General features: G+C 35.8%; 2 protein-coding genes across 2 annotated transcripts; one reads left to right on the top strand and one right to left on the bottom strand.

Annotated features, from left to right (window-relative positions):
* Window positions 1-2,685: 2,685 nt before the first annotated feature.
* Window positions 2,686-4,565, bottom strand: LOC124185528. The gene is made up of 3 exons (XM_046576399.1): window positions 4,541-4,565; window positions 4,144-4,280; window positions 2,686-3,574 (listed from the first exon to the last, which is right to left on the bottom strand). Exons 1-3 carry the CDS (start codon window positions 4,563-4,565, stop codon window positions 3,212-3,214), a joined length of 525 nt encoding a protein of 174 aa, XP_046432355.1. The 3' UTR covers window positions 2,686-3,211.
* Window positions 4,566-9,233: 4,668 nt separating this feature from the next.
* On the top strand, window positions 9,234-11,113 carry LOC124185527. Its single transcript, XM_046576397.1, has 3 exons — window positions 9,234-9,258; window positions 9,519-9,655; window positions 10,225-11,113. Exons 1-3 carry the CDS (start codon window positions 9,234-9,236, stop codon window positions 10,585-10,587), a joined length of 525 nt encoding a protein of 174 aa, XP_046432353.1. The 3' UTR covers window positions 10,588-11,113.
* The last annotated feature ends 14,382 nt before the right edge of the window (window positions 11,114-25,495 follow it).

The raw sequence follows: 25,495 nt of genomic DNA, 5'->3' as shown, positions 1-25,495 counted from the left end.
GCTATGGTTCGACATATATTTACTCGACTAGCTGACATACTAGCAATTTGTTTCAGTATCTGATGTTTGGCTTCGCCGCGCATCGACCAAATGTGACGTAATGGACCAATTCTTTGCATAACCGTTGGGTAATGAAGCATGAAGTGGTGCTTCGGTTTCAATGTATTACCAAACAATGACAGATACAGTAAATGGTGTTCTTCAATTAGCGAAGTGAGCAAGTCAATATATTCAGAAGAAATGAACGTTTGTAGGCTTATGGAAACAATTTGCCGGAGCAGTTTATGTAATTCCCAATGTGGATTATTTTCTTGAGGAATCAAATCACCAATGAGTAATCCAAGGTGCATGATAAAACACTTCATCTCAGATGCTGACATTCTCAACTGTTTTACCTTCAAGTTCTCAAGAGTAATTAAAGGAGGTACATTTGCTGTCGAAGGAAATTTGAAATATTTGATTCTAAAATTTAATTCTTCCAAAGTAAAATACTTCTTGGCCAATATGAAGTAATGCAAAGTTGACGCCGTTTCATATTTACAACTACCTTCTAATTCATCATGCATAGCATCTACCGACCAGCACGCAGCACAATGGTAATTCAAAACAGAATTCCAGATGCACCTCGTTTTAATACCTGTCAGAGCCACATTGTTTTTTGCCACATCAGCCTCATAATTATCCTTTGTCCTCAGTATTGACTTGTCTTCAACACATAATGACATTGACACACCTTTACTAACTTTGCACATTCTACAGAAATAAGTCGCACTAAAACTTTCTACGTAACCTAGCATACTATTCAGACCCAAATTGTCCCCTGTTATTAATATCAACTGAAAACAAACTGTGATTGTTTTATCTTTGACGTGGATTTCTATCCCTTTGGATGCAAGCAAATTGAGTTCTGTAATCACTTCTCTATAAACTACATCTTGACCAAAAAATTTCACGTCATCCGAATGACATAGCTGTACCAAAAATATTTTCTCGACTTGAGATCTAAATTCTGGCGGTATACAGGGCAAAGTAGAATAAAGTGCACAAATTTTATGAACTCTACTATGCGAACCTAATGGATTACCTGTTTCAAAGTCATCTTGATATAAGATCAATGGAAATGTGAGATTATTTGATTGCGATGATCGTTCTTTCCAAAACTCAGTTTGAACGACATTGAAGATAATACCATCATTTTTTTTTTAATTCACAGTAATATGAATAAATAGTTTCAAAACAATCTGGCAGTTCTAAAAACAATCTCAAGGTATTACTTAGAGGTATGTACTGGGAAAATATTTTTTTTATTTTCCAATACACCAGCTTTATTTTTGATTTCCATATAACCCAGCAAAGTCTTTTTTGGTGCTATGAAAATTCCATAATGTCGAAATTGTTTAAACCGTTTGTACTCTGTATCAACGAGTGAGAAAACTTGTTGAATATTTTCAATTGCTGCAGACACAATATCTTTTGTTTCTTGGATTGGTATGGAATTTAAAATGAACTCTGCAAGTGTATTGAAATATTGATTATTCATAAATTCTCGAATCGAATCAATGATACGCTGAGTTTGAACACGCGAAATTCTAGAGTCAGAATAGAATTTGGAAACAATAGCTAACGTGCTTCGCATTAATTTATCTTTTGAAGGAAAGTCTGGACCTATGTCACCTTTGGTCGTAACTTGACTATTGTTAGATGTAGAATTAATATCCAGCTGCAGTTCAATCTTCTCATCAACAATCAACTGTTCAACACTTTGTATAGCTGAATCATGAGTCAAAATATGTCTACGAAACGATCTTTGATTATCAAAGGATCTATTGCATGAAACATTGGTACACTTATAAACTTTGATGATTCCACGCGTATTATGCACATACTTCATATGCGTTATTAAGCGCTTTATTTCAATATGTTCGAAACACAATGTACACTGCAGTAACATTTTTGAAATAATGCGTCAATTGTTGTATCGAAGTGAAGCACTGTTGACAATTAAGGAATCGTTCAGATGACTTTTATTCAAATCGATTCGAACAGTTTCAAAAGTACTGAACAGAGAAAAAGGACAAATAGCGTTAATTGCTGATTGACAATAAAATGTCCTAAGCAGTCAAAACTAAAATCAGGTCTTCAAGTACCAATATAGTACCACCAAAGAGATTTTGAATAAACCGTTGAATGAGACGTATCAAGAAAACAAATCTACTGCATACTGTTTCGGAGTCTGCAGAGTGTATTATAAATTTAATACATAGTGAATCTTCAAACATATGTCAACTACAAATATAATCAATTGCGTGTTAAAAAAGTAATTCAAGTTTTGAACCGTAGTTAGGAAAACCTGAAAACCTCAAAATTTTTGAATTGTAGGCCGAAATCAAATTATGGGCAGAGAGATATCACCAGACGGGTGAGTCTCTCCCTCCAGGTCAGACTGTTTCTTGTTATTACAATTTATGTATCTACGAAGACTTCTCTTTTGAAGCTCCGTAGCTCCCACTATAACAACTTGAATTAGCACCAATGCGCTGTCTTGGACGAGATGAGTATTAAAGTTTACTTCAATCTACTTCTATCGCGAAAGAAGTTGAACTGGATGAATTAGTACGAATTGATGTACCGAGGTAAAGCACTGTCTACAACTAAGAAAACTTTCAACTTATATATGGGCGCACTCTTGTTAGTTCGACTTCTGATGAAAACGCACGTTGAACTGGACAATATCAGTGATAATGTACAGCCAATGATAGGGAAAACAAAGAACAATAGAGAAAGGCACAGAAATATAGACAAAGAACATAAATTTAACATCAACCCATAGTCATTTGCATATTAAAGAAAAACAAGTAATTCAAGTTTTGAACCGTAGTTAGGAAAACCTGAAAACCTCAAAATTTTTGAATTGTAGGCCGAAATCAAATTATGGGCACAGAGATATCACCAGACGGGTGAGTCTCTCCCTCCAGGTCAGACTGTTTCTTGTTATTACAATTTATGTATCTACGAAGACTTCTCTTTTGAAGCTCCGTAGCTCCCACTATAACAACTTGAATTAGCACCAATGCGCTGTCTTGGACGAGATGAGTAATAAAGTTTACTCCAATCTACTTCTATCGCGAAAGAAGTTGAACTGGATGAACTAGTGTCAAACGAATTGATGTACCAAGATAAAGTACTGTCGACAGTTAAGAAAATTATAGAATCATTCATCAGCGCTGCTGTCTTCTACGTTCGACTTCTGATGTATCAGGATATCTGACCAGACAACTTCAACAGTAACAAAGTGCTTGCATCCTTTGATGCCGTAAAAAAATTTTTGCAAGAAAACCCAAACTGTCTCAGATTCTGGGGAGTACTTTGCATTTAGAGCATAGTGTACCTTGAAACACATATCAACTGCGCCGATTAAATTACTCGCAGCGTACTTAACTTCATTAACGATGACGTAAATTGCAGAAAAAGATGTTGGGTCTCCAACGGTTATGATCAAAGGTTGACAAGTCAATCCATATGAGCGAAGTTTTTCTTTGCGTTTGACCAGCATAGTTTCCAAATCTGCCATCACCTAAAAATAAAAGTTTTCAGTTATCTTTTCTTAAAGTGTTTATTATAAATTTGAATTTAAATTTGCTGAAAATTAATATTTTCCAAACACAGTACAATGGAACAAATTTGCAGTACGAATTATGTTTGACCTGAAGAGTTAATCAAACTCAGTCTTATATTTTCAGTGATTTTGCTTTTAAGATTCAACCTTTCGTAGTCACCCTTCTACAGAATCTTGGGATAATCGCACTGGGTAAAATCGACCCAGCTGATTTTCAAATGGTTGCGATGTGAAGAGACATCTGATCGGGACCAAAGAGTCATGGAATTCACTTTAAAAATTGTAAAGAATATGTAAGAAGTGGTTACCGTAGGAAATCAAAAGACAATACGGAAAAAAAATCCGAAATATATCATGTGAATATCGCCAAATATCACTCGAAAAGGGGACAGTTTATTTCACTCGTGACTATGAAGGGTTCTTCGGATTTGAAAATATTTTATAAGATTTCACAAATGAAGTGTATACTCTGTTCGCTCGGTAGAGAGAAAAATAAGAATGTTGAATTTGTGAAATAGAACACTTACAGTAATGTTGCATATAAATCCATCAGCCTGCTCCTGAGATGACGGTTTCCATTTTTTAGAAGTTCTTGTTTTTACCAAGGAAGGTCTGAATAGGTAAGGCAATTTCAATAATCCCAAAACTTCAACTGGAATATTATCTGAAACAGTGATTGTAAAATGGTACAAAGTCCGCAGATGTGCAGCCTCAATGATACATGCAATACCTAATTGCCTAAAATACCTAAATACAATATACTCAATTCTTCATATCAGAGTTCAAATTGATGATTTGATAACCGATAGTTAAAATATCAAGCGGCCTTTTAAAGAACCCCTTCGAAGCCTTGCGATCTAATCATTATTAGATTGCTTGCGCCCCAATTTGTATCGCAGGAGGTTGAAAATCAATGCCACTTACTACTATAATCTACATAACTAAGCATGCCTCTGAAAACCTGGCTTTGTATACTATCACTTCATTTTACCAAAATCGACTTTTTAACTAGTGTCTTCCTTTGAATTTCCAAATTAAAATATCATGAACACCAAAAGACGAGAATATTTGCATAACATAAATTGAATTGCTAACAAGAGTAATTGAGTATTAATAAAATTCCATGGCAATTTCAGTTGGACTTGACCGAATAAATCAATATGTATACATTCAGAGTGAAACGAATTTTAGTTTCATAATTTGTGAATGATTGACTTTCGTAGTTAATAATTACAGTATTTTAAATTGCAAAGATAAAGAACGAGTTTCCAGACCGTTTAGCCGCTATGGAACGTTATGTTATGCATGAAATGCTTGTGTTTGTATACAACTAATAAATCATGAAGAATTTATTGTGCACATGCACACGAACAAACCTTCTTGATCGAACGACAGTAACTTCTTTTGCTTCGCAATTTCTACCACAGTTGCTGCTATGTCGGGCCACTTTTTTAGGAAACTCTCTGTATCAGCACATACGTTGGACAATTCAAAGTCCAGTTGCAACTTAGAACACAAGAAACAAAATAACTTAGGAAAGCTATCTTTGAATTATATTTCTTTGCGTTGGTTGAGTGCAAAAAGCAGAAAAATAAAATGTGATATAAATTTACTAAAGTAAGTCTTGTGAAAACTGTTTTTCAAATATCGTTAGGATCATTTATCTAATGTTCGAGAACTATGAAACTTGAGATCTAGTTTCTTATCGAAATATCAAATATATTTATCAAGGGTGGGGCATAACATAACAACTCAACATGAAAATGAAGTATCGTTACTTACCAGCGAAGATCCAATCGGCGTCGAGAGAATTGGATACTCCTGGTAGTAAGTATCAATTGGCTGGCTCTTATCTCTTAAACCGTATGTTTTTCCCCAGAGAGTCCTTGCTGACTCAAGGTCATCTGGAGAAATTGTCCTCAATTGCAGCAAATTTTCCTTGTCATCATCACTAGTTTCATCTGGTGATATTTTTTTATTTGCTGGTAAAATGTGGTGTTTTAGATACTTTTTGGTATTTGTGTACTTGCTCCAGAGTTTTCCGGTTGCAGAACGTCTGCCTACAGATTGATATGGTACAAAATATGTAGCTTTACTTTCACAGTCCCAGTAACCGTGAATCTCGCCAGCCCAAAAATCTAACGTTTCTGTCCGAATTCTGGAAAAAAGTCACAATATTATAACACAACATGTACAAGTACATTGATGTATACTATGTTGGACCTTGAAGAGGATTGTATCACAAAAACCAGCATCATTTGAATTGGAAATTGTCTTAACGTACAATTACAGGCATGTTGTTGAATTGAGATGAAAATTAAAGATGTGGCACAAGTACATCAAACATTTTTCACATTTCCAATACCACTCTTACAATTAGGTACTCCGATAAGTAAGATCATAACGGGTGCGCCTTGTTAATAACAATCTAACTCACAAGCTCTATAGTTCCAGTGTAGCGAGCTTTATAATCGGACTATAGAACTCGCAAGTTAAGGTGTATTTAACAAGCCTCAGAAGCTACAGTCTTATTCTTAGGAGTAGTCATTATGTGGACCAGATCTTAAGGACCAAGTTGATTAGAATTACAAAATATCTTTTATGGAGACTATGCTAATGTATGCAATGATAATGCAGAGAAAGTTCGATGTAAATATTTTTAACTACTGATCAGCCAGTAAAGCTTTACGTACTTTAAATCTGTTGCTAAAGCGTTTTCTATTGTGATACCACACAGTTTCTGTCTATCACTTTCTTCCATTCGCTTAGTGCTTAAAATGGCTTGTCCAACTGCGCTTTGAGCCAATAGCTTCTTTAATTGCTAGAACAAAATATAAAGAATATCTGTGAGAGGATGGGTTTGGAAGATAGTTAAACTACTATGCAAAGTAATGCGCATAAAATAAATACATGTGGTAATGAATTGAAGAATATCAATGCGATAAAATCAAGCTTGGATCAGTATTGAACACCGTATTTTATGTTGCACACAATCAATGAAACAATCAGGCAATGAAACTACAATTCTTTTACTTTGTTTATCAATCAGGCTATAAAACTGTACGTAGATAGAGTATAATTACGTTGCCAGGCTTTTGTGTTTTTGTAGATTTCTCCGAGGCCACTGATAAACCTTGCTCTGCTGTGTTGGTCAAAGTAATAGTATTTGAGGTATACAGGCTCGGTGAATTGGGTCTATCCAAATCGTCAGTATTGCTCAAAGTAATAGTATTTGAGGTAATAGTATTAGAGTAATAGTATTTGACCGTTGAATTCAACGGTCGTCAGTTCATTCAATAACAAAACTTTGATAATTTCTAGAATCTTGCATCGTCATCGTCTATTGACAGCAATACTGACGATTTGGATAGACCCAATTCACCGAGCCTGTATACCTCAAATACTATTACTTTGACCAACACAGCAGAGCAAGGTTTATCAGTGGCCTCGGAGAAATCTACAAAAACACAAAAGCCTGGCAACGTAATTATACTCTATCTACGTACAGTTTTATAGCCTGATTGATAAACAAAGTAAAAGAATTGTAGTTTCATTGCCTGATTGTTTCATTGATTGTGTGCAACATAAAATACGGTGTTCAATACTGATCCAAGCTTGATTTTATCGCATTGATATTCTTCAATTCATTACCACATGTATTTATTTTATGCGCATTACTTTGCATAGTAGTTTAACTATCTTCCAAACCCATCCTCTCACAGATATTCTTTATATTTTGTTCTAGCAATTAAAGAAGCTATTGGCTCAAAGCGCAGTTGGACAAGCCATTTTAAGCACTAAGCGAATGGAAGAAAGTGATAGACAGAAACTGTGTGGTATCACAATAGAAAACGCTTTAGCAACAGATTTAAAGTACGTAAAGCTTTACTGGCTGATCAGTAGTTAAAAATATTTACATCGAACTTTCTCTGCATTATCATTGCATACATTAGCATAGTCTCCATAAAAGATATTTTGTAATTCTAATCAACTTGGTCCTTAAGATCTGGTCCACATAATGACTACTCCTAAGAATAAGACTGTAGCTTCTGAGGCTTGTTAAATACACCTTAACTTGCGAGTTCTATAGTCCGATTATAAAGCTCGCTACACTGGAACTATAGAGCTTGTGAGTAAGATTGTTATTAACAAGGCGCACCCGTTATGATCTTACTTATCGGAGTACCTAATTGTAAGAGTGGTATTGGAAATGTGAAAAATGTTTGATGTACTTGTGCCACATCTTTAATTTTCATCTCAATTCAACAACATGCCTGTAATTGTACGTTAAGACAATTTCCAATTCAAATGATGCTGGTTTTTGTGATACAATCCTCTTCAAGGTCCAACATAGTATACATCAATGTACTTGTACATGTTGTGTTATAATATTGTGACTTTTTTCCAGAATTCGGACAGAAACGTTAGATTTTTGGGCTGGCGAGATTCACGGTTACTGGGACTGTGAAAGTAAAGCTACATATTTTGTACCATATCAATCTGTAGGCAGACGTTCTGCAACCGGAAAACTCTGGAGCAAGTACACAAATACCAAAAAGTATCTAAAACACCACATTTTACCAGCAAATAAAAAAATATCACCAGATGAAACTAGTGATGATGACAAGGAAAATTTGCTGCAATTGAGGACAATTTCTCCAGATGACCTTGAGTCAGCAAGGACTCTCTGGGGAAAAACATACGGTTTAAGAGATAAGAGCCAGCCAATTGATACTTACTACCAGGAGTATCCAATTCTCTCGACGCCGATTGGATCTTCGCTGGTAAGTAACGATACTTCATTTTCATGTTGAGTTGTTATGTTATGCCCCACCCTTGATAAATATATTTGATATTTCGATAAGAAACTAGATCTCAAGTTTCATAGTTCTCGAACATTAGATAAATGATCCTAACGATATTTGAAAAACAGTTTTCACAAGACTTACTTTAGTAAATTTATATCACATTTTATTTTTCTGCTTTTTGCACTCAACCAACGCAAAGAAATATAATTCAAAGATAGCTTTCCTAAGTTATTTTGTTTCTTGTGTTCTAAGTTGCAACTGGACTTTGAATTGTCCAACGTATGTGCTGATACAGAGAGTTTCCTAAAAAAGTGGCCCGACATAGCAGCAACTGTGGTAGAAATTGCGAAGCAAAAGAAGTTACTGTCGTTCGATCAAGAAGGTTTGTTCGTGTGCATGTGCACAATAAATTCTTCATGATTTATTAGTTGTATACAAACACAAGCATTTCATGCATAACATAACGTTCCATAGCGGCTAAACGGTCTGGAAACTCGTTCTTTATCTTTGCAATTTAAAATACTGTAATTATTAACTACGAAAGTCAATCATTCACAAATTATGAAACTAAAATTCGTTTCACTCTGAATGTATACATATTGATTTATTCGGTCAAGTCCAACTGAAATTGCCATGGAATTTTATTAATACTCAATTACTCTTGTTAGCAATTCAATTTATGTTATGCAAATATTCTCGTCTTTTGGTGTTCATGATATTTTAATTTGGAAATTCAAAGGAAGACACTAGTTAAAAAGTCGATTTTGGTAAAATGAAGTGATAGTATACAAAGCCAGGTTTTCAGAGGCATGCTTAGTTATGTAGATTATAGTAGTAAGTGGCATTGATTTTCAACCTCCTGCGATACAAATTGGGGCGCAAGCAATCTAATAATGATTAGATCGCAAGGCTTCGAAGGGGTTCTTTAAAAGGCCGCTTGATATTTTAACTATCGGTTATCAAATCATCAATTTGAACTCTGATATGAAGAATTGAGTATATTGTATTTAGGTATTTTAGGTAATTAGGTATTGCATGTATCATTGAGGCTGCACATCTGCGGACTTTGTACCATTTTACAATCACTGTTTCAGATAATATTCCAGTTGAAGTTTTGGGATTATTGAAATTGCCTTACCTATTCAGACCTTCCTTGGTAAAAACAAGAACTTCTAAAAAATGGAAACCGTCATCTCAGGAGCAGGCTGATGGATTTATATGCAACATTACTGTAAGTGTTCTATTTCACAAATTCAACATTCTTATTTTTCTCTCTACCGAGCGAACAGAGTATACACTTCATTTGTGAAATCTTATAAAATATTTTCAAATCCGAAGAACCCTTCATAGTCACGAGTGAAATAAACTGTCCCCTTTTCGAGTGATATTTGGCGATATTCACATGATATATTTCGGATTTTTTTTCCGTATTGTCTTTTGATTTCCTACGGTAACCACTTCTTACATATTCTTTACAATTTTTAAAGTGAATTCCATGACTCTTTGGTCCCGATCAGATGTCTCTTCACATCGCAACCATTTGAAAATCAGCTGGGTCGATTTTACCCAGTGCGATTATCCCAAGATTCTGTAGAAGGGTGACTACGAAAGGTTGAATCTTAAAAGCAAAATCACTGAAAATATAAGACTGAGTTTGATTAACTCTTCAGGTCAAACATAATTCGTACTGCAAATTTGTTCCATTGTACTGTGTTTGGAAAATATTAATTTTCAGCAAATTTAAATTCAAATTTATAATAAACACTTTAAGAAAAGATAACTGAAAACTTTTATTTTTAGGTGATGGCAGATTTGGAAACTATGCTGGTCAAACGCAAAGAAAAACTTCGCTCATATGGATTGACTTGTCAACCTTTGATCATAACCGTTGGAGACCCAACATCTTTTTCTGCAATTTACGTCATCGTTAATGAAGTTAAGTACGCTGCGAGTAATTTAATCGGCGCAGTTGATATGTGTTTCAAGGTACACTATGCTCTAAATGCAAAGTACTCCCCAGAATCTGAGACAGTTTGGGTTTTCTTGCAAAAATTTTTTTACGGCATCAAAGGATGCAAGCACTTTGTTACTGTTGAAGTTGTCTGGTCAGATATCCTGATACATCAGAAGTCGAACGTAGAAGACAGCAGCGCTGATGAATGATTCTATAATTTTCTTAACTGTCGACAGTACTTTATCTTGGTACATCAATTCGTTTGACACTAGTTCATCCAGTTCAACTTCTTTCGCGATAGAAGTAGATTGGAGTAAACTTTATTACTCATCTCGTCCAAGACAGCGCATTGGTGCTAATTCAAGTTGTTATAGTGGGAGCTACGGAGCTTCAAAAGAGAAGTCTTCGTAGATACATAAATTGTAATAACAAGAAACAGTCTGACCTGGAGGGAGAGACTCACCCGTCTGGTGATATCTCTGTGCCCATAATTTGATTTCGGCCTACAATTCAAAAATTTTGAGGTTTTCAGGTTTTCCTAACTACGGTTCAAAACTTGAATTACTTGTTTTTCTTTAATATGCAAATGACTATGGGTTGATGTTAAATTTATGTTCTTTGTCTATATTTCTGTGCCTTTCTCTATTGTTCTTTGTTTTCCCTATCATTGGCTGTACATTATCACTGATATTGTCCAGTTCAACGTGCGTTTTCATCAGAAGTCGAACTAACAAGAGTGCGCCCATATATAAGTTGAAAGTTTTCTTAGTTGTAGACAGTGCTTTACCTCGGTACATCAATTCGTACTAATTCATCCAGTTCAACTTCTTTCGCGATAGAAGTAGATTGAAGTAAACTTTAATACTCATCTCGTCCAAGACAGCGCATTGGTGCTAATTCAAGTTGTTATAGTGGGAGCTACGGAGCTTCAAAAGAGAAGTCTTCGTAGATACATAAATTGTAATAACAAGAAACAGTCTGACCTGGAGGGAGAGACTCACCCGTCTGGTGATATCTCTCTGCCCATAATTTGATTTCGGCCTACAATTCAAAAATTTTGAGGTTTTCAGGTTTTCCTAACTACGGTTCAAAACTTGAATTACTTTTTTAACACGCAATTGATTATATTTGTAGTTGACATATGTTTGAAGATTCACTATGTATTAAATTTATAATACACTCTGCAGACTCCGAAACAGTATGCAGTAGATTTGTTTTCTTGATACGTCTCATTCAACGGTTTATTCAAAATCTCTTTGGTGGTACTATATTGGTACTTGAAGACCTGATTTTAGTTTTGACTGCTTAGGACATTTTATTGTCAATCAGCAATTAACGCTATTTGTCCTTTTTCTCTGTTCAGTACTTTTGAAACTGTTCGAATCGATTTGAATAAAAGTCATCTGAACGATTCCTTAATTGTCAACAGTGCTTCACTTCGATACAACAATTGACGCATTATTTCAAAAATGTTACTGCAGTGTACATTGTGTTTCGAACATATTGAAATAAAGCGCTTAATAACGCATATGAAGTATGTGCATAATACGCGTGGAATCATCAAAGTTTATAAGTGTACCAATGTTTCATGCAATAGATCCTTTGATAATCAAAGATCGTTTCGTAGACATATTTTGACTCATGATTCAGCTATACAAAGTGTTGAACAGTTGATTGTTGATGAGAAGATTGAACTGCAGCTGGATATTAATTCTACATCTAACAATAGTCAAGTTACGACCAAAGGTGACATAGGTCCAGACTTTCCTTCAAAAGATAAATTAATGCGAAGCACGTTAGCTATTGTTTCCAAATTCTATTCTGACTCTAGAATTTCGCGTGTTCAAACTCAGCGTATCATTGATTCGATTCGAGAATTTATGAATAATCAATATTTCAATACACTTGCAGAGTTCATTTTAAATTCCATACCAATCCAAGAAACAAAAGATATTGTGTCTGCAGCAATTGAAAATATTCAACAAGTTTTCTCACTCGTTGATACAGAGTACAAACGGTTTAAACAATTTCGACATTATGGAATTTTCATAGCACCAAAAAAGACTTTGCTGGGTTATATGGAAATCAAAAATAAAGCTGGTGTATTGGAAAATAAAAAAAATATTTTCCCAGTACATACCTCTAAGTAATACCTTGAGATTGTTTTTAGAACTGCCAGATTGTTTTGAAACTATTTATTCATATTACTGTGAATTAAAAAAAAAATGATGGTATTATCTTCAATGTCGTTCAAACTGAGTTTTGGAAAGAACGATCATCGCAATCAAATAATCTCACATTTCCATTGATCTTATATCAAGATGACTTTGAAACAGGTAATCCATTAGGTTCGCATAGTAGAGTTCATAAAATTTGTGCACTTTATTCTACTTTGCCCTGTATACCGCCAGAATTTAGATCTCAAGTCGAGAAAATATTTTTGGTACAGCTATGTCATTCGGATGACGTGAAATTTTTTGGTCAAGATGTAGTTTATAGAGAAGTGATTGCAGAACTCAATTTGCTTGCATCCAAAGGGATAGAAATCCACGTCAAAGATAAAACAATCACAGTTTGTTTTCAGTTGATATTAATAACAGGGGACAATTTGGGTCTGAATAGTATGCTAGGTTACGTAGAAAGTTTTAGTGCGACTTATTTCTGTAGAATGTGCAAAGTTAGTAAAGGTGTGTCAATGTCATTATGTGTTGAAGACAAGTCAATACTGAGGACAAAGGATAATTATGAGGCTGATGTGGCAAAAAACAATGTGGCTCTGACAGGTATTAAAACGAGGTGCATCTGGAATTCTGTTTTGAATTACCATTGTGCTGCGTGCTGGTCGGTAGATGCTATGCATGATGAATTAGAAGGTAGTTGTAAATATGAAACGGCGTCAACTTTGCATTACTTCATATTGGCCAAGAAGTATTTTACTTTGGAAGAATTAAATTTTAGAATCAAATATTTCAAATTTCCTTCGACAGCAAATGTACCTCCTTTAATTACTCTTGAGAACTTGAAGGTAAAACAGTTGAGAATGTCAGCATCTGAGATGAAGTGTTTTATCATGCACCTTGGATTACTCATTGGTGATTTGATTCCTCAAGAAAATAATCCACATTGGGAATTACATAAACTGCTCCGGCAAATTGTTTCCATAAGCCTACAAACGTTCATTTCTTCTGAATATATTGACTTGCTCACTTCGCTAATTGAAGAACACCATTTACTGTATCTGTCATTGTTTGGTAATACATTGAAACCGAAGCACCACTTCATGCTTCATTACCCAACGGTTATGCAAAGAATTGGTCCATTACGTCACATTTGGTCGATGCGCGGCGAAGCCAAACATCAGATACTGAAACAAATTGCTAGTATGTCAGCTAGTCGAGTAAATATATGTCGAACCATAGCTATCAAAAGTCAGCTGCAGTTCGGTAATATGCTGTTGTTAGGAAACCCATTCGCTGTTAATATTACGTACAGACCATTAAAAACACATTTACCTATCTCTACCAATTTAACGAAATATGTATCTGAGAATCTTATCTCATACACCCAAGTGATATCGGCAAGTTTAGCTAGTTTTATGCTCAAGTCTGGAATCATTCTTGAAATTGATTTCGATATATTTCCTATATTTGGGCTGATTGAACACGTCTTTTGTAAATCAGGAGCGTTGGCAAAGCCGAGTAGAGACGACTTTGCAATCATTGTAAAGGTTTTTCACGTTGTTTGCCAGAACGATCATAAGCAATCCTACGAAGTATATGAAACTCTAACACATGAATTTATAAAAATAGATTCGACGAAATTTCTGAAACCGACGCTCATGGTAACTGGATCTAATCGCGAATTGTACGTACCTTTTCATTAAAACAAATTTGCAAAAGGTGATTCGTCCAACTGTTTTTTTATGAACATACAAATACATAAATTATATCATATTTGCCAATGTACGACATCTTTTGATTGATCCTCATCGAAAAATCTGGTAATATTTAGTTGTTGTTGTATCCGGTATGTGTGTCATATCTAATACAAGTCTTAAACTTGAGTTACCTGCAAAGTTTATATGTATATAACCTTTCATAATATATATTTAATATAACATAAGCTATAATCTCTGTCTTTCCTATACATGTATTCTTTATATTACTCCGTATGCCCATGTTCCTATTTTGTGATTCGTTTCTACTAGATACGAGTATACCTACTTATTAAGCATTGGTCATGTCTGAGAAACTGAGCCTAACCCTCAAATTTGACTTACAAAAGTTAGACATGTCAAGATTCAACTAATTTGCATCCTTCAGAAATACTGTTATACATATATATATAGGTATATAGCATCCAGGACTTTCTGTGCAAATATGAATCTGTACTTGAAAATACAAATAAATATGTTTATAAACTGTATATCTAGTAACAGATTTTTATGCCCTGCCTTATTCCATGAAGGAAAGCTGTTCTGCAATCTGACTACTTCATCAAACCATACAGTTTGATCGAATATGCTACACGCGTACAATGTACAAGTGGCGACAGTAATTAGAACCGTGTGTTGGCCATACTATAGTGCGGTCAAATGAACAGCTGGTAGAAGAGCTATATGTAATAATCTGCATTTTTAATTTGTCATCACCCCTAGTGCAAATGTCCCGTGGAATCCATCTGATTCGTTCCTATTTTCGATGGGATTATATAGGAATCCGGCAAATTCACAGGATTTGGAACGAATTCGGATGAATTATGTGGATTTACTACAGAAATTTTCAACAGGGACAACGTAAATTCTCTGCACCCGTAATCATTTCAAAAAGTCACACGAACCATTATGTCCATACAGGTACAACTATTCAGAAATGTTGAATTCACTATGAAAAAAATATCCTTAATTATTTTACAATTTTAGATGAACCATTATGTCCACGCAGATACAACCATTAAAAAAAATTTGAATTTACTATAAAAAAAAGTTGAGTACACTACGTGTAGCTTTTATACCACAGCGATTGTCATAGTTGGTTTAACTTTCAAATCTGTACCCGTAATCGTGTCACGAAATCAGCTGAACGATTATGTCCACGCAGATACAATTTTTCAAAAAAGTTGAATTGACTGTAAAAAAAAAATCAAATATACTGTGTGTAGCTTTTATACCAACCCACTTATAGTAGTTGCTATAATTATTTCAAATAGTTGTTGCGAACATTCTTGCTGTATGAAGACATCACATAACATATGGCGAAAGTAACTATCCTGCTGAATTAACGCGCCAATTCAAAATAGTTCGTACTACTAATCACGATACTACAGGTAATTATTATAATATCTGAAACAATTTGTGACGTGGTATTTCGTACCCCGTCACTGTGTTTAATTATCGCATTCCCCTAGGCGCAGATATCGCTAAAAATAACGAAGGCACGTCTGAGGCCAATACTCCAAAAATGAACGACTAATTATCTTTAAGTTGATTTCTCTTTACTAAGCTAATTGTATGCTATTTTCTAATTCTGTAATGCTCTTCGAGAACCATCCGCGAGACCTTCACGTCAAGATACCAGGACACTGCCTGACAGGGGTCACGTACCAGCTCAACATCAACACCACCGACTACAGACGAACGAATACCGCTGCAACCACTCCCGATGGATGCCTATCTAGTTGTCGAAAAGGGTCGTGCGTGATGCACAAACAGTACCTCCAACTATTTGAGACTTATCGGCCAGGAGCCGAACCACGAACGAATGCTTCTACCGCTCGGATGCATCGTCAGGCGGCGTACAGGGCTGTGCGTCAAAAACACAACGAAGCCTCCCGTCGACGATACTTATCAGCCTGGAGCTGAACCGACCCTAACATCTACTAAGTCGTTGACTATCCAATAGAAGACGGTTTTCTCGTCACGAACCGTCTTATCGAAGGACTGCGGCGTGGAATAGGCTAATGATATGCTGACCACGTGGATCTGGTGGATCTAGTGTGGGGATCCGGGTTGAGGGCCATCACCACCAGATCGTTCCGGCATGAGGGCTTCGATGAGCGAGGGCCGGGATGCAGCGCCGACGAAATAGCTACAACGGGGAGTACCAGTAAAGCAAGGAGTGAGTTACAGACGGTCGCAAGTCCAAAGGACCGGTGACGTAACATTGCCGCACACCTCATTATCGCAACACATGAGCAGTACGACCCCCCCCCCTTCTCACCAACGATACCGCATAGCTGCAGGAAAACATCTCTAACCACCTTCCGACGTCCTGATACCTCGATACCTGTCGTCGAGGGAAAAGAACATCAAGCGGCGAGGGATTATCGCCGCCTATCCGTGGACCAGGCCACGCGACCTGCTGGTCCAATTAGAATACCGCAAATTTTAGGAAGAATCACGTGACAGCAGCTCGACGAAAATCAGGATCATCGCTCATCTCGTCACTCTACGTTCAGTTACTGACATTAACAGTCGTGCTATCGTAACCTTCTGTGCCTTATCGCTATCAAAGTTCGCTATTGTACCTTATCGCATTCTCTATACCAGTTCTATCTTCTTTCACGTAAGTGAGGTTCCTTTTCTATTTTGTAAAGCCACGAGGTTACTTGCAATATATCGTACCTTTACCTTTATCTCTTTCTCTCTTTACCTTGCAGTTGGTCTGCTTGAGCCACCTGGGCTCGTACCTTATTTTCTCTTATCTCTTATCTTGTCCCTTTCTCTGTCTTATTGCAAGTAACTTCGCGACTGATTGGTTATTACTTACGCATTGTAGTGACTATTGTTTATCTTATTATCTCTCTATTTTAGAATATTTGAATGTCTAATATCGCTGTCTAGCAGCGCGTTCCGTTAAAGGATCAATTTTTATCTTAGCTATTGAGCATTGCTATTTTGTTATATTTTCTCTGATTAGTTTCTATCTGTCTCTTTACCTATTATCGTTGATTATCGTATCTTAGTGAGTGTACCGCGGGAGCGATCTTATATCGCTGCGCGGTCCCGTTCGTCGTTCATTTGACATTGGAGTATTGTGCCGTATCGCATAACATCTTTTTCACTATTTTCTTCGCTAATATCGCTGATCGTAGTTGTCCGTAGTCTATTTGGTTTGCCGTACGTTGCCTATTAATTATCTTGAATATTGTTTGTCTTATCTTGAATTGCCTTTTATCGAACCGAATATTATCTATCTTTCTCTTGCACTTACCGCAAACTATAGACTACGTATTATCTTTTATTCTCTATACTTTATGATAATTTTCTATTTGACCTGTTGCTTGAATTTATCTTGTAATTCATAATTCCCTGTCTGCCTATTTCCGATTATTCTGGTAATGTGATAACTATTACAATTATTGTATTTCGCATGTGTTTATAATTGCTTTTCTGATTTTATGATTTATTTGCTTACCGCTTAATTTAAGTACAGTATATCTTTTCTGTTCTGCCTATCCATCTTAAAACCGTGTTACTCATTACCTTTAATACCGCGAGCTTGCGCATATTTCCCGCTTATTCGGAAAACGTTCCGTTAATTGTTAACTCTCTCGCTTAACCTTTCTCTGGCTGTAACTATTGTTAATTATCGCATTTATCGTACTTGTATCGCAAACTCTTCAGCTACTTGCTTGTCAGTAAACTTATCGCTTCTTGTTTAATATATTTGATATTATTCCTGCTTCACCTGTTTCTTATTTTATCTATTGGATTCGACTCCGCCCCTCTACCATTATCTTGTCTCTCTGAGCGAACTGTGCAAAACCGTCGTAGAACCTGACCTTACCTTTATCTATTACCTTTACCTTTATCTTTGTCTTTTTCTCTAATTATCTATTTTTGACGCATGTGCGTCTGGCGCCCAACAATCGTATCTTTCTCCCTTAGTATCTCTCTCTATCTAATTATTTAGGTTAGCGACTGCGCCGTAGGGTAACCAATTATCGTTATATCGTTATTACCCTCAAACTTATAAAAATATTGGTTACAAATTATACACTATCGTAAACGCAACCATACGATGCAGTTCCAAAAATTACAAAATGTTGTTGTAGAAGCGTTTTTTTAAATTTGAGTGTACTATTAAATGATGATAATACTGTCATTAGACTGGAGTAACGGTAACTTGACGAAGTCGTTGAATTTACTTTATCATGTATTTGGTAACACGAATTTGAGCGGTTGGCACAGAAATCATTAAAAGTCAGTGCAACTGTTTGGTCTAATGCGAGCAACTAAATACCCTGATGGTCAAATCCGCACGATACTGTCATGAGAGCAATAAAAAATGGTCATACGTGCTAATCTGTCCATTTGTTCATGTCGCACAACAATGGTACGTTTAACTTTATTTTTTTAGTTGCTAAGGTTATAGTACTCCTTACTATCTCGAAATAGTTGAGCAAATAGTAATATGAACTAGAGATTTTAGTTGCATTAACTCTTCTTTAGTGAGGTTACGTATACTATAATTCGGTTTAAGTCCGTTTAATTACTACTTTTTATAGTAGAAAAATAGTTGACACAACTATAAATTTCTCTCAGTGTGCGCGGCAAGTTGCGCAATCCCCAGAATCGATGACCGATCGATTGTTGCGCATCCTTAGGGTGATGACGTCACGAAGGATTAGCGTGACGAGATCGGCGTTGCAACCATTCGAGATCACTCTAGTTCTGGCGTTTACAGAGGACGGGTGAACAAATTGATTGTGCGTTGTTTCTTCTATTGTGACAAACTTGCGGAAAATGGCAGCAAGAGATCACGAGGGAGTGGGCCCGTTTGTCTCGTGGATGTGGAGCGGTAAGCGCTGTTAACCTTCTTGCGAGAGAATCTCGAGAGATCATTAGTAAAGGCTTGCCGAGGACGGATAGCCAGTGAGGATTGGCGTTAGCGACTGTACTCGAGATTCTTTAGCCGATACATTTGCTTGGTGACCGTAGCCTGAGTTGCGCGTAAAGGAGTAGCGTCAATTTCGGGGGATCCAGGAGATCGAGTCGAGTCACGGGTGGAGCCGAGACATTATTGCCTCGAGTTTGAGTGTAACTGAAATCCGTTACACGGGGTCATTTTACTTCATCCGATACACCCTCCGTTCTCGTGTAGGTCGCGAGCAGTCTCACGGGGAGCATTCGAATTCGCGACCGCGTCCCGCCGTCGCAGAGAAAGTGAAGCTCGGGTGCGCGCTAATAAAAATATTCGTTCCTAGCGGAGGGTCGCGGGTGCCGCGACGAGCCTCGTTTCAGTTCAGTTTTTTTTTAATCTTTTTGCATAATCAGTTAGTAATAAGTTGGCGATTAGCGCCGTTCTGTAGAGGACGATCGCGAGCAGCGCGTCGCGTCCGATTTTACTTTTGGTTTCTTTTTGTGTGTAAATTAGGGGTCACGAGTAGTATAGTGACTAGCGCACGTAGGCCGTAGAGGTCTTCGGGATCCCTTCATATTTTTATTCCTTTTTTTTCTTGATTGATTATTTTGTTTGTTCGTTCTTTTTTTTTTTTTTAAGCTAAGCGCTTGCGTTTGGGATCGCGAGAACAAGCTTCCGCAGTATTGTCATTATTTTTAATTTTTTTTTGTAATATCGCTATTTTGAAATATATTGTTTAATTTCCTTGCTACTTTGTGAAATAACTTGTCGGCGTACGTGTGGCGTATCTCTCTCTACCCAAAAATTACCCCTCCCCTCACCGCGGTACTGAGCTACCGAGCATCTGGTCGCGGTATATCGTATTACCGATTTCGAGGCGTGTTGACTACGCCAGGCGCCCAACAAATTTCGCGGTATTATTGCAGGTTCAGGGGACATCGTGGACGCCCAATTATTGTGCACGCGGTAAGTTCTCGGTCATTTTTTCCGAGTGACCGAGGAGTGGGAAAAGTCCACGGCACAGTGAATAGAAATCTTGACTTCCACTAAAATGTTATGCCATTTATATATTCCGCGATCTCTTGTAAATGTAATAATTTTTCATTTCATTCGACGGGCAACTTTTCATGTTTATGTAAATGACATTGATTTATGATATCGTAGACTCAAAATAGAAATAGAAATTGCTAATCTTTTAGTAAGTGGTGTGATACGACACGTGTCTCGTGGACTCGCGTATTCTATGCTCGATATAAGACACGTATCGTTGTAGATCATGGCGCGAGACATGCAAACATTAGGAGTAGGTTAGGTTAGGCATCACTACCCAACATCCATTGGAGCGAGAGAGAGGGCTGACAGGGTGACCGCCGCATGACGTATCGGTGTCAGTTTTATGAAGTAATGAAGTGAACAAACCTAACAAAATACCTATTGAAGAATCGTTCACAGAGGGACAACACAACATTAACGAAGGTGATAATATTGATTTTATAATCAAGTTCGGAATTGTGATTAATTTTTCAGTTAAAACAAGAAATTAAAATATGCTAAATAACTTCGAAAAACCCAAATAAAAATAATACTCATCCACAAATCGCGGCGTAGATTGTGAATTTAAATTAGCATTGAACTTCACACCAGTTGACACTTATTCGGTTGAGAAAGAATATAGTTTGTCTTCACACCCGCAATCCAGACTCTACTCATTGTCAGTCGTGAAAATTCTAGAAAACGTTTACAGAAACACAGGAGGCGATTTAAAAAGGCAATAATTCTTAATTGTCGCGTCAATCTCGTAGTAGTCGTCATTTATCATATTGAAGTTAATAATGTTATCGTAACAATTTGTGCTGAGGAAGCACCATTATTTCGCCATGTTGGAACTGTTCGAAATTCATTAAACCGTAATGAAACAAAACACTCATATATTTCGAAAGCTTAGTTCCTGAAAAATCATTGTAAAATTAAGAAAATAGTGATTTTTTCCCCAATGTATCGTCATTACGATAACGTTACTAACTTCAACCTTCTCAAGATTTACTTTTTAACTGAAGCAAATAATTAAACATTCACTTACTAGGTAATTAAGAATAATATCGTAGTAATAAATGAAGAGATTGGAAAAAAAAATCTCATCATTTCTACTCACTACTTTAACCATTCGTTTCTCTGCGAAATAAGTATATTTTATATCCATCTCAATTCGTACAGTTTTTACCCAAAGGAAAAGGCGTCCATATTGACTGTGTGCCGCTGAGTTGGCTCGATTACAATTCTGAGAAGAAAGAGTGTGTTGCAAAGTTTATGTCTCCACCATACACTAAAGCTAAAAGTAAGCTTTTAAACTCAATGAGACGAGATCTAAAAGATCCGGATTCTGACTGGCCGCTTTACGAAGTACTGACGCGTGGCCAAGCAAGTGAGTTCTAATGTGAAATTCTTTGAAAACTAAATTCGAGCAATCTTTCATTTTTCAATTTTGACTTCTTTTCTGTGTTTGTTAGATTTGTTTTGTTTCTTTGGCAGACTAAATTTAACTATGATAAATATTTTGATAAGCTATCAATTGCTATTTCTGTTTACCAGAAACATATGACGAAGCTATGTTACGTCTAAACGCTTTGCAAACCCAAGAATATGCTTACACAACTGACACTGATTTAAATCAAGAAGAAAAATGTAAAAAATTAACTAAAACGTTGACTCTCAAAAAAATAACTGCAGATGCAACTCCTGTTGAAAATTTAATGCAAGTACCGGCCGTAAGTTCTGCTAGCGTTTCTGAATCTGCATCAGGATATTCTCGATGTGAGTTGTCTCTTGGAAAAACCACGTTGAACGGAGGGTATCAAGTTCTAAAAGTAGAGAAAAAAAAGAAACATTTTTCCAAGTATATGGACATTTCCTTTCACAAATTTTTAAATTTGTTTTCTTGAATACGCGACTGTATAAAAAATTTTGTTGCTATCAATATTTATTTCACCAACTCCGAACAAAATCAATGGCTTTTCCCTGCAAGATTTTTACTGATGTCCGATATGTTTTTAGAAATCATTTGTAACCTTGTATCTTATGTGTTATCATTAGAAAATTATAATTCTACCTCGGAGGCTTCTGCTATGGAAGAAAATCAAAACGTGAACTGTAAAAAAAGCAAAATATCTAATTCCACGCACAAACAGACATATTCTCACAGACTCAGAGATATTTCAAATCGTCCGACATCTCACGTAGCTAGCAATAAAACTTCACCACGAAGACGTGTCAAATGTAATACAAATGTGTTATCATCGGATAAAGCAACTAGCTCCGGTAATTATTTTCCGCAGTTGTACGTATGGCAACTAATTTTTCACACACTACCCTCCTTTTTTACTTGCAGATCATTCAAAGTCAAAAATGAAAAAAATCTTAAATACGCAGCTTGATAAAACATTGTTGACAGATAAATCTGTACAACCGAACAAGTTTAGCCGAAAAGTTATCAGAATCAAAATTTTTATTTCATCATTTCCTTTCCTTTTCTCGAATCCATTCACTTAAGACTTTTTTTTTCAACAGATATAACCAACCTCGGAAGTGAAGAAGATTCACTGTCTGACATTCAAGGTTAGTTAGCCAAACTAAACCAATTTTATTCATTTCGATTATTCATATCTACGTTTTTTACACAAGTTTATCACACGATCACAGACTCGAATATAGCTCATAGATGTAGATCTGAAGGTCATTCTCCACGTATGCCTAAAGAAATTGATATTGAAAGCCACCCATCAACTTCTGTGCATCATTTCACACCACGTGCAGCAAAAATACCCCTGTGTAGCTCTGGCACACAGTCTTCAAAAAATTCAAAATCCGTTTATACTCGAAGTTGTATAGACGCTGCATACCAGAAAACACCAGTATCAACAAAAACTTCGTATGAGTAGTTTAATGTTGAAATTTTTTCTTGAATAAGTATCTTGTCCCCTTGCTAGATGATTCAGGGAAAAAATGTCTTGTTCGCAAAACAAAGTATCTTTGTATATTAACTGGCTCCTATACAAAGAAGTTGAAGTTATTCGCCTTATTTTAGTTAAATATAAGTACTCATGGGATAAAAATCAATTTTTTCAATCTGAAATTTATTTGAAAAACTTTTTTGTCACCTCTCTCAACTTTTTCATCAGATTCAAACAGTCGTACTGTTTTTGAAGATGGTGGATCACAGACATTTCTTCATCAGAACTTCAACAGCAAAGGTACCTCCATTGTTCACTCACTCACGAGTTCTACTAATAATGTATCAGTATTTTATATTTTTTACTCATAATTCACTTTTAATCATTTCCATGTTTTCAGCTGCTTTAACAAGCTTGCAAAACAATGTTTCAATCATGCAACAGGATGTGAAGGGAATTAAAATCGGAATGAATATTATGAAAAACGATATCGCAGAAATAAAAAATATTCTAAAAGAAGTTTTACGAAAAGCACCGGGTGGGATTCAAACTCCGCGTTTTCAAGAAACTTATAATTTAAAACTTCCATTGCCCACTATGAATGATTTCGAAGCATTCAACTCAGAATTAATAAATAATGACAGTTTTCGTTCTGATTTTGTAAGTTTAATTTAAAAAAAAAATTCAGTCAATATTTGTAACCTATACCGTAATAACTGTTCATATGTTTTAGGCTCTATCACTATGATTTATAATAGATTCGTCCAACAGCCTATCAAGAAACGTTACTAACATAATGAAAAAATTCATATCCAGGGTTGTGGCAATGGAATATACAGCTTGCAAGTCCATTGCTAATAAAAAAATTCTAAAAGGAACACCTTTTTGTAACTGCTTAATATTTATCATTCGTAAGACTAGTACCTAAATAAAAGTATCTTAAAAATGAACTTGATTTTTGAGGTGTTCATAATAGATAAACATCCTAAAATATGATTCCAGAGGCATTTAAAACTAAATCCGAAAATGATCAGGCTATGTGCCGGATTTCCGAAAAATTTGTCCTCGATAAAGTAGGTCAAGTTCTTGCGAACGCGCGAGACTGGGGTGGCTATAGAAGCCATCGCAAGGCAAAAGAACCTCAAGATAACAATAGACTTCACAACAACTGAAGATGTTACCCACTTCAAGTACAATGTTATGAATATGTTGCTGTGATAATGACAAGACTGAAGCTTCAGTTTCATATGATAATGTACTGTCAACAGATTTATTAAATAATATGTTGAATATTTAAAAAAAGTGATTTGTTCATGTATAGTATATAAAACTAATTGAATTGACTGGGAGCGGATCGGGCGCTGCATAGCCAGCCCCATATAATGTCCAATATTAGTAGGGAATGTCAGACAGAGCCCAGCTAGTCTAACTAGATTTGGGCCATACAGCTCAGCGTTACACGCCTTGTCGGGCGCTAGAGAGTCTGACCAGATAGCTCCCATCCAGTGTATAACCAAACTAAATATCGCCCACCTACTCTCTAAACATGAATTAGTGATCATTTCACCAATTATGTAAGTGAAGCAATATTCACTTATTAATCAATGATTTTCACAAACAAATTAGTGAAATTCTATGAATTTTTTCAGCTTTTTAATTTCAATATAATAATTCCTTATTTTCACAAATGAGATAGTGGCATTTCGATTAATTGCCTGAGTGAAGCTATTATTCACTTTGTATTTGGGGATTTCAACAATTGATAAGTGAAACTTTATTAATTACATCAGTGGCTTAGCCTTATACCGATTGTTGAGTAATTGTAACGGATTGCATCTGGAGATTTTCACGAACTGTATCAGTAAATCTGCTATTCACCTGAGAATTTGTTTGTTTTTTGCAACTTATTAGTGAAATTCCACTGATTGCTACAGTGAAATTCAACTGAGTCCGCAATTAGTTTTTTCTCCACTAATAATCAATAAAATTTGCTACGGTAGACAAGTAAATTTTGTGACAGTGATATGATTTTTGTTTAATCTGTGATAATTTTTAGTGGAATAATATACCCAGGTAAATATATACTTTTATAAAAATAAACATGTATTTTATTTGTAAGACACTCAAATATTTCGCGCAGTTCTGTCGGTAACTTATCACAATGAGATATCGATTTCACTACATTATCAATTATTAGTTTTGTTGTCACTCACTTTCAAAGATAAGTGAAGACAAAGAATGACGTTGATATTTTTGAGGTTAGTTTTTGTTAAAACTTGTAAACATTTTTTTTGTTAATTTAATTT

The sequence above is a fragment of the Neodiprion fabricii genome, chromosome 6 (assembly GCF_021155785.1).
Source record: "Neodiprion fabricii isolate iyNeoFabr1 chromosome 6, iyNeoFabr1.1, whole genome shotgun sequence".
NCBI classification, from domain to species: domain Eukaryota; kingdom Metazoa; phylum Arthropoda; class Insecta; order Hymenoptera; family Diprionidae; genus Neodiprion; species Neodiprion fabricii.
Note: the sequence above shows the minus strand (reverse complement) of the source record. Positions and strands in the feature narration are given on the sequence as shown.

What these genes read in the sequence shown, in the direction of transcription:
- LOC124185527 (XM_046576397.1), top strand. Translation starts at nt 9,234, where the DNA reads ATGCTTAGTTATGTAGATTATAGTA. An exon ending in TAGTTATGTAGATTATAGTA is followed by an intron (nt 9,259 to 9,518) that starts GTAAGTGGCATT and finishes TCACTGTTTCAG; the next exon opens with ATAATATTCCAGTTGAAGTT. An exon ending in GATTTATATGCAACATTACT is followed by an intron (nt 9,656 to 10,224) that starts GTAAGTGTTCTA and finishes TTTTATTTTTAG; the next exon opens with GTGATGGCAGATTTGGAAAC.
- LOC124185528 (XM_046576399.1), bottom strand. Translation starts at nt 4,565, where the DNA reads ATGCTTAGTTATGTAGATTATAGTA. An exon ending in TAGTTATGTAGATTATAGTA is followed by an intron (nt 4,281 to 4,540) that starts GTAAGTGGCATT and finishes TCACTGTTTCAG; the next exon opens with ATAATATTCCAGTTGAAGTT. An exon ending in GATTTATATGCAACATTACT is followed by an intron (nt 3,575 to 4,143) that starts GTAAGTGTTCTA and finishes TTTTATTTTTAG; the next exon opens with GTGATGGCAGATTTGGAAAC.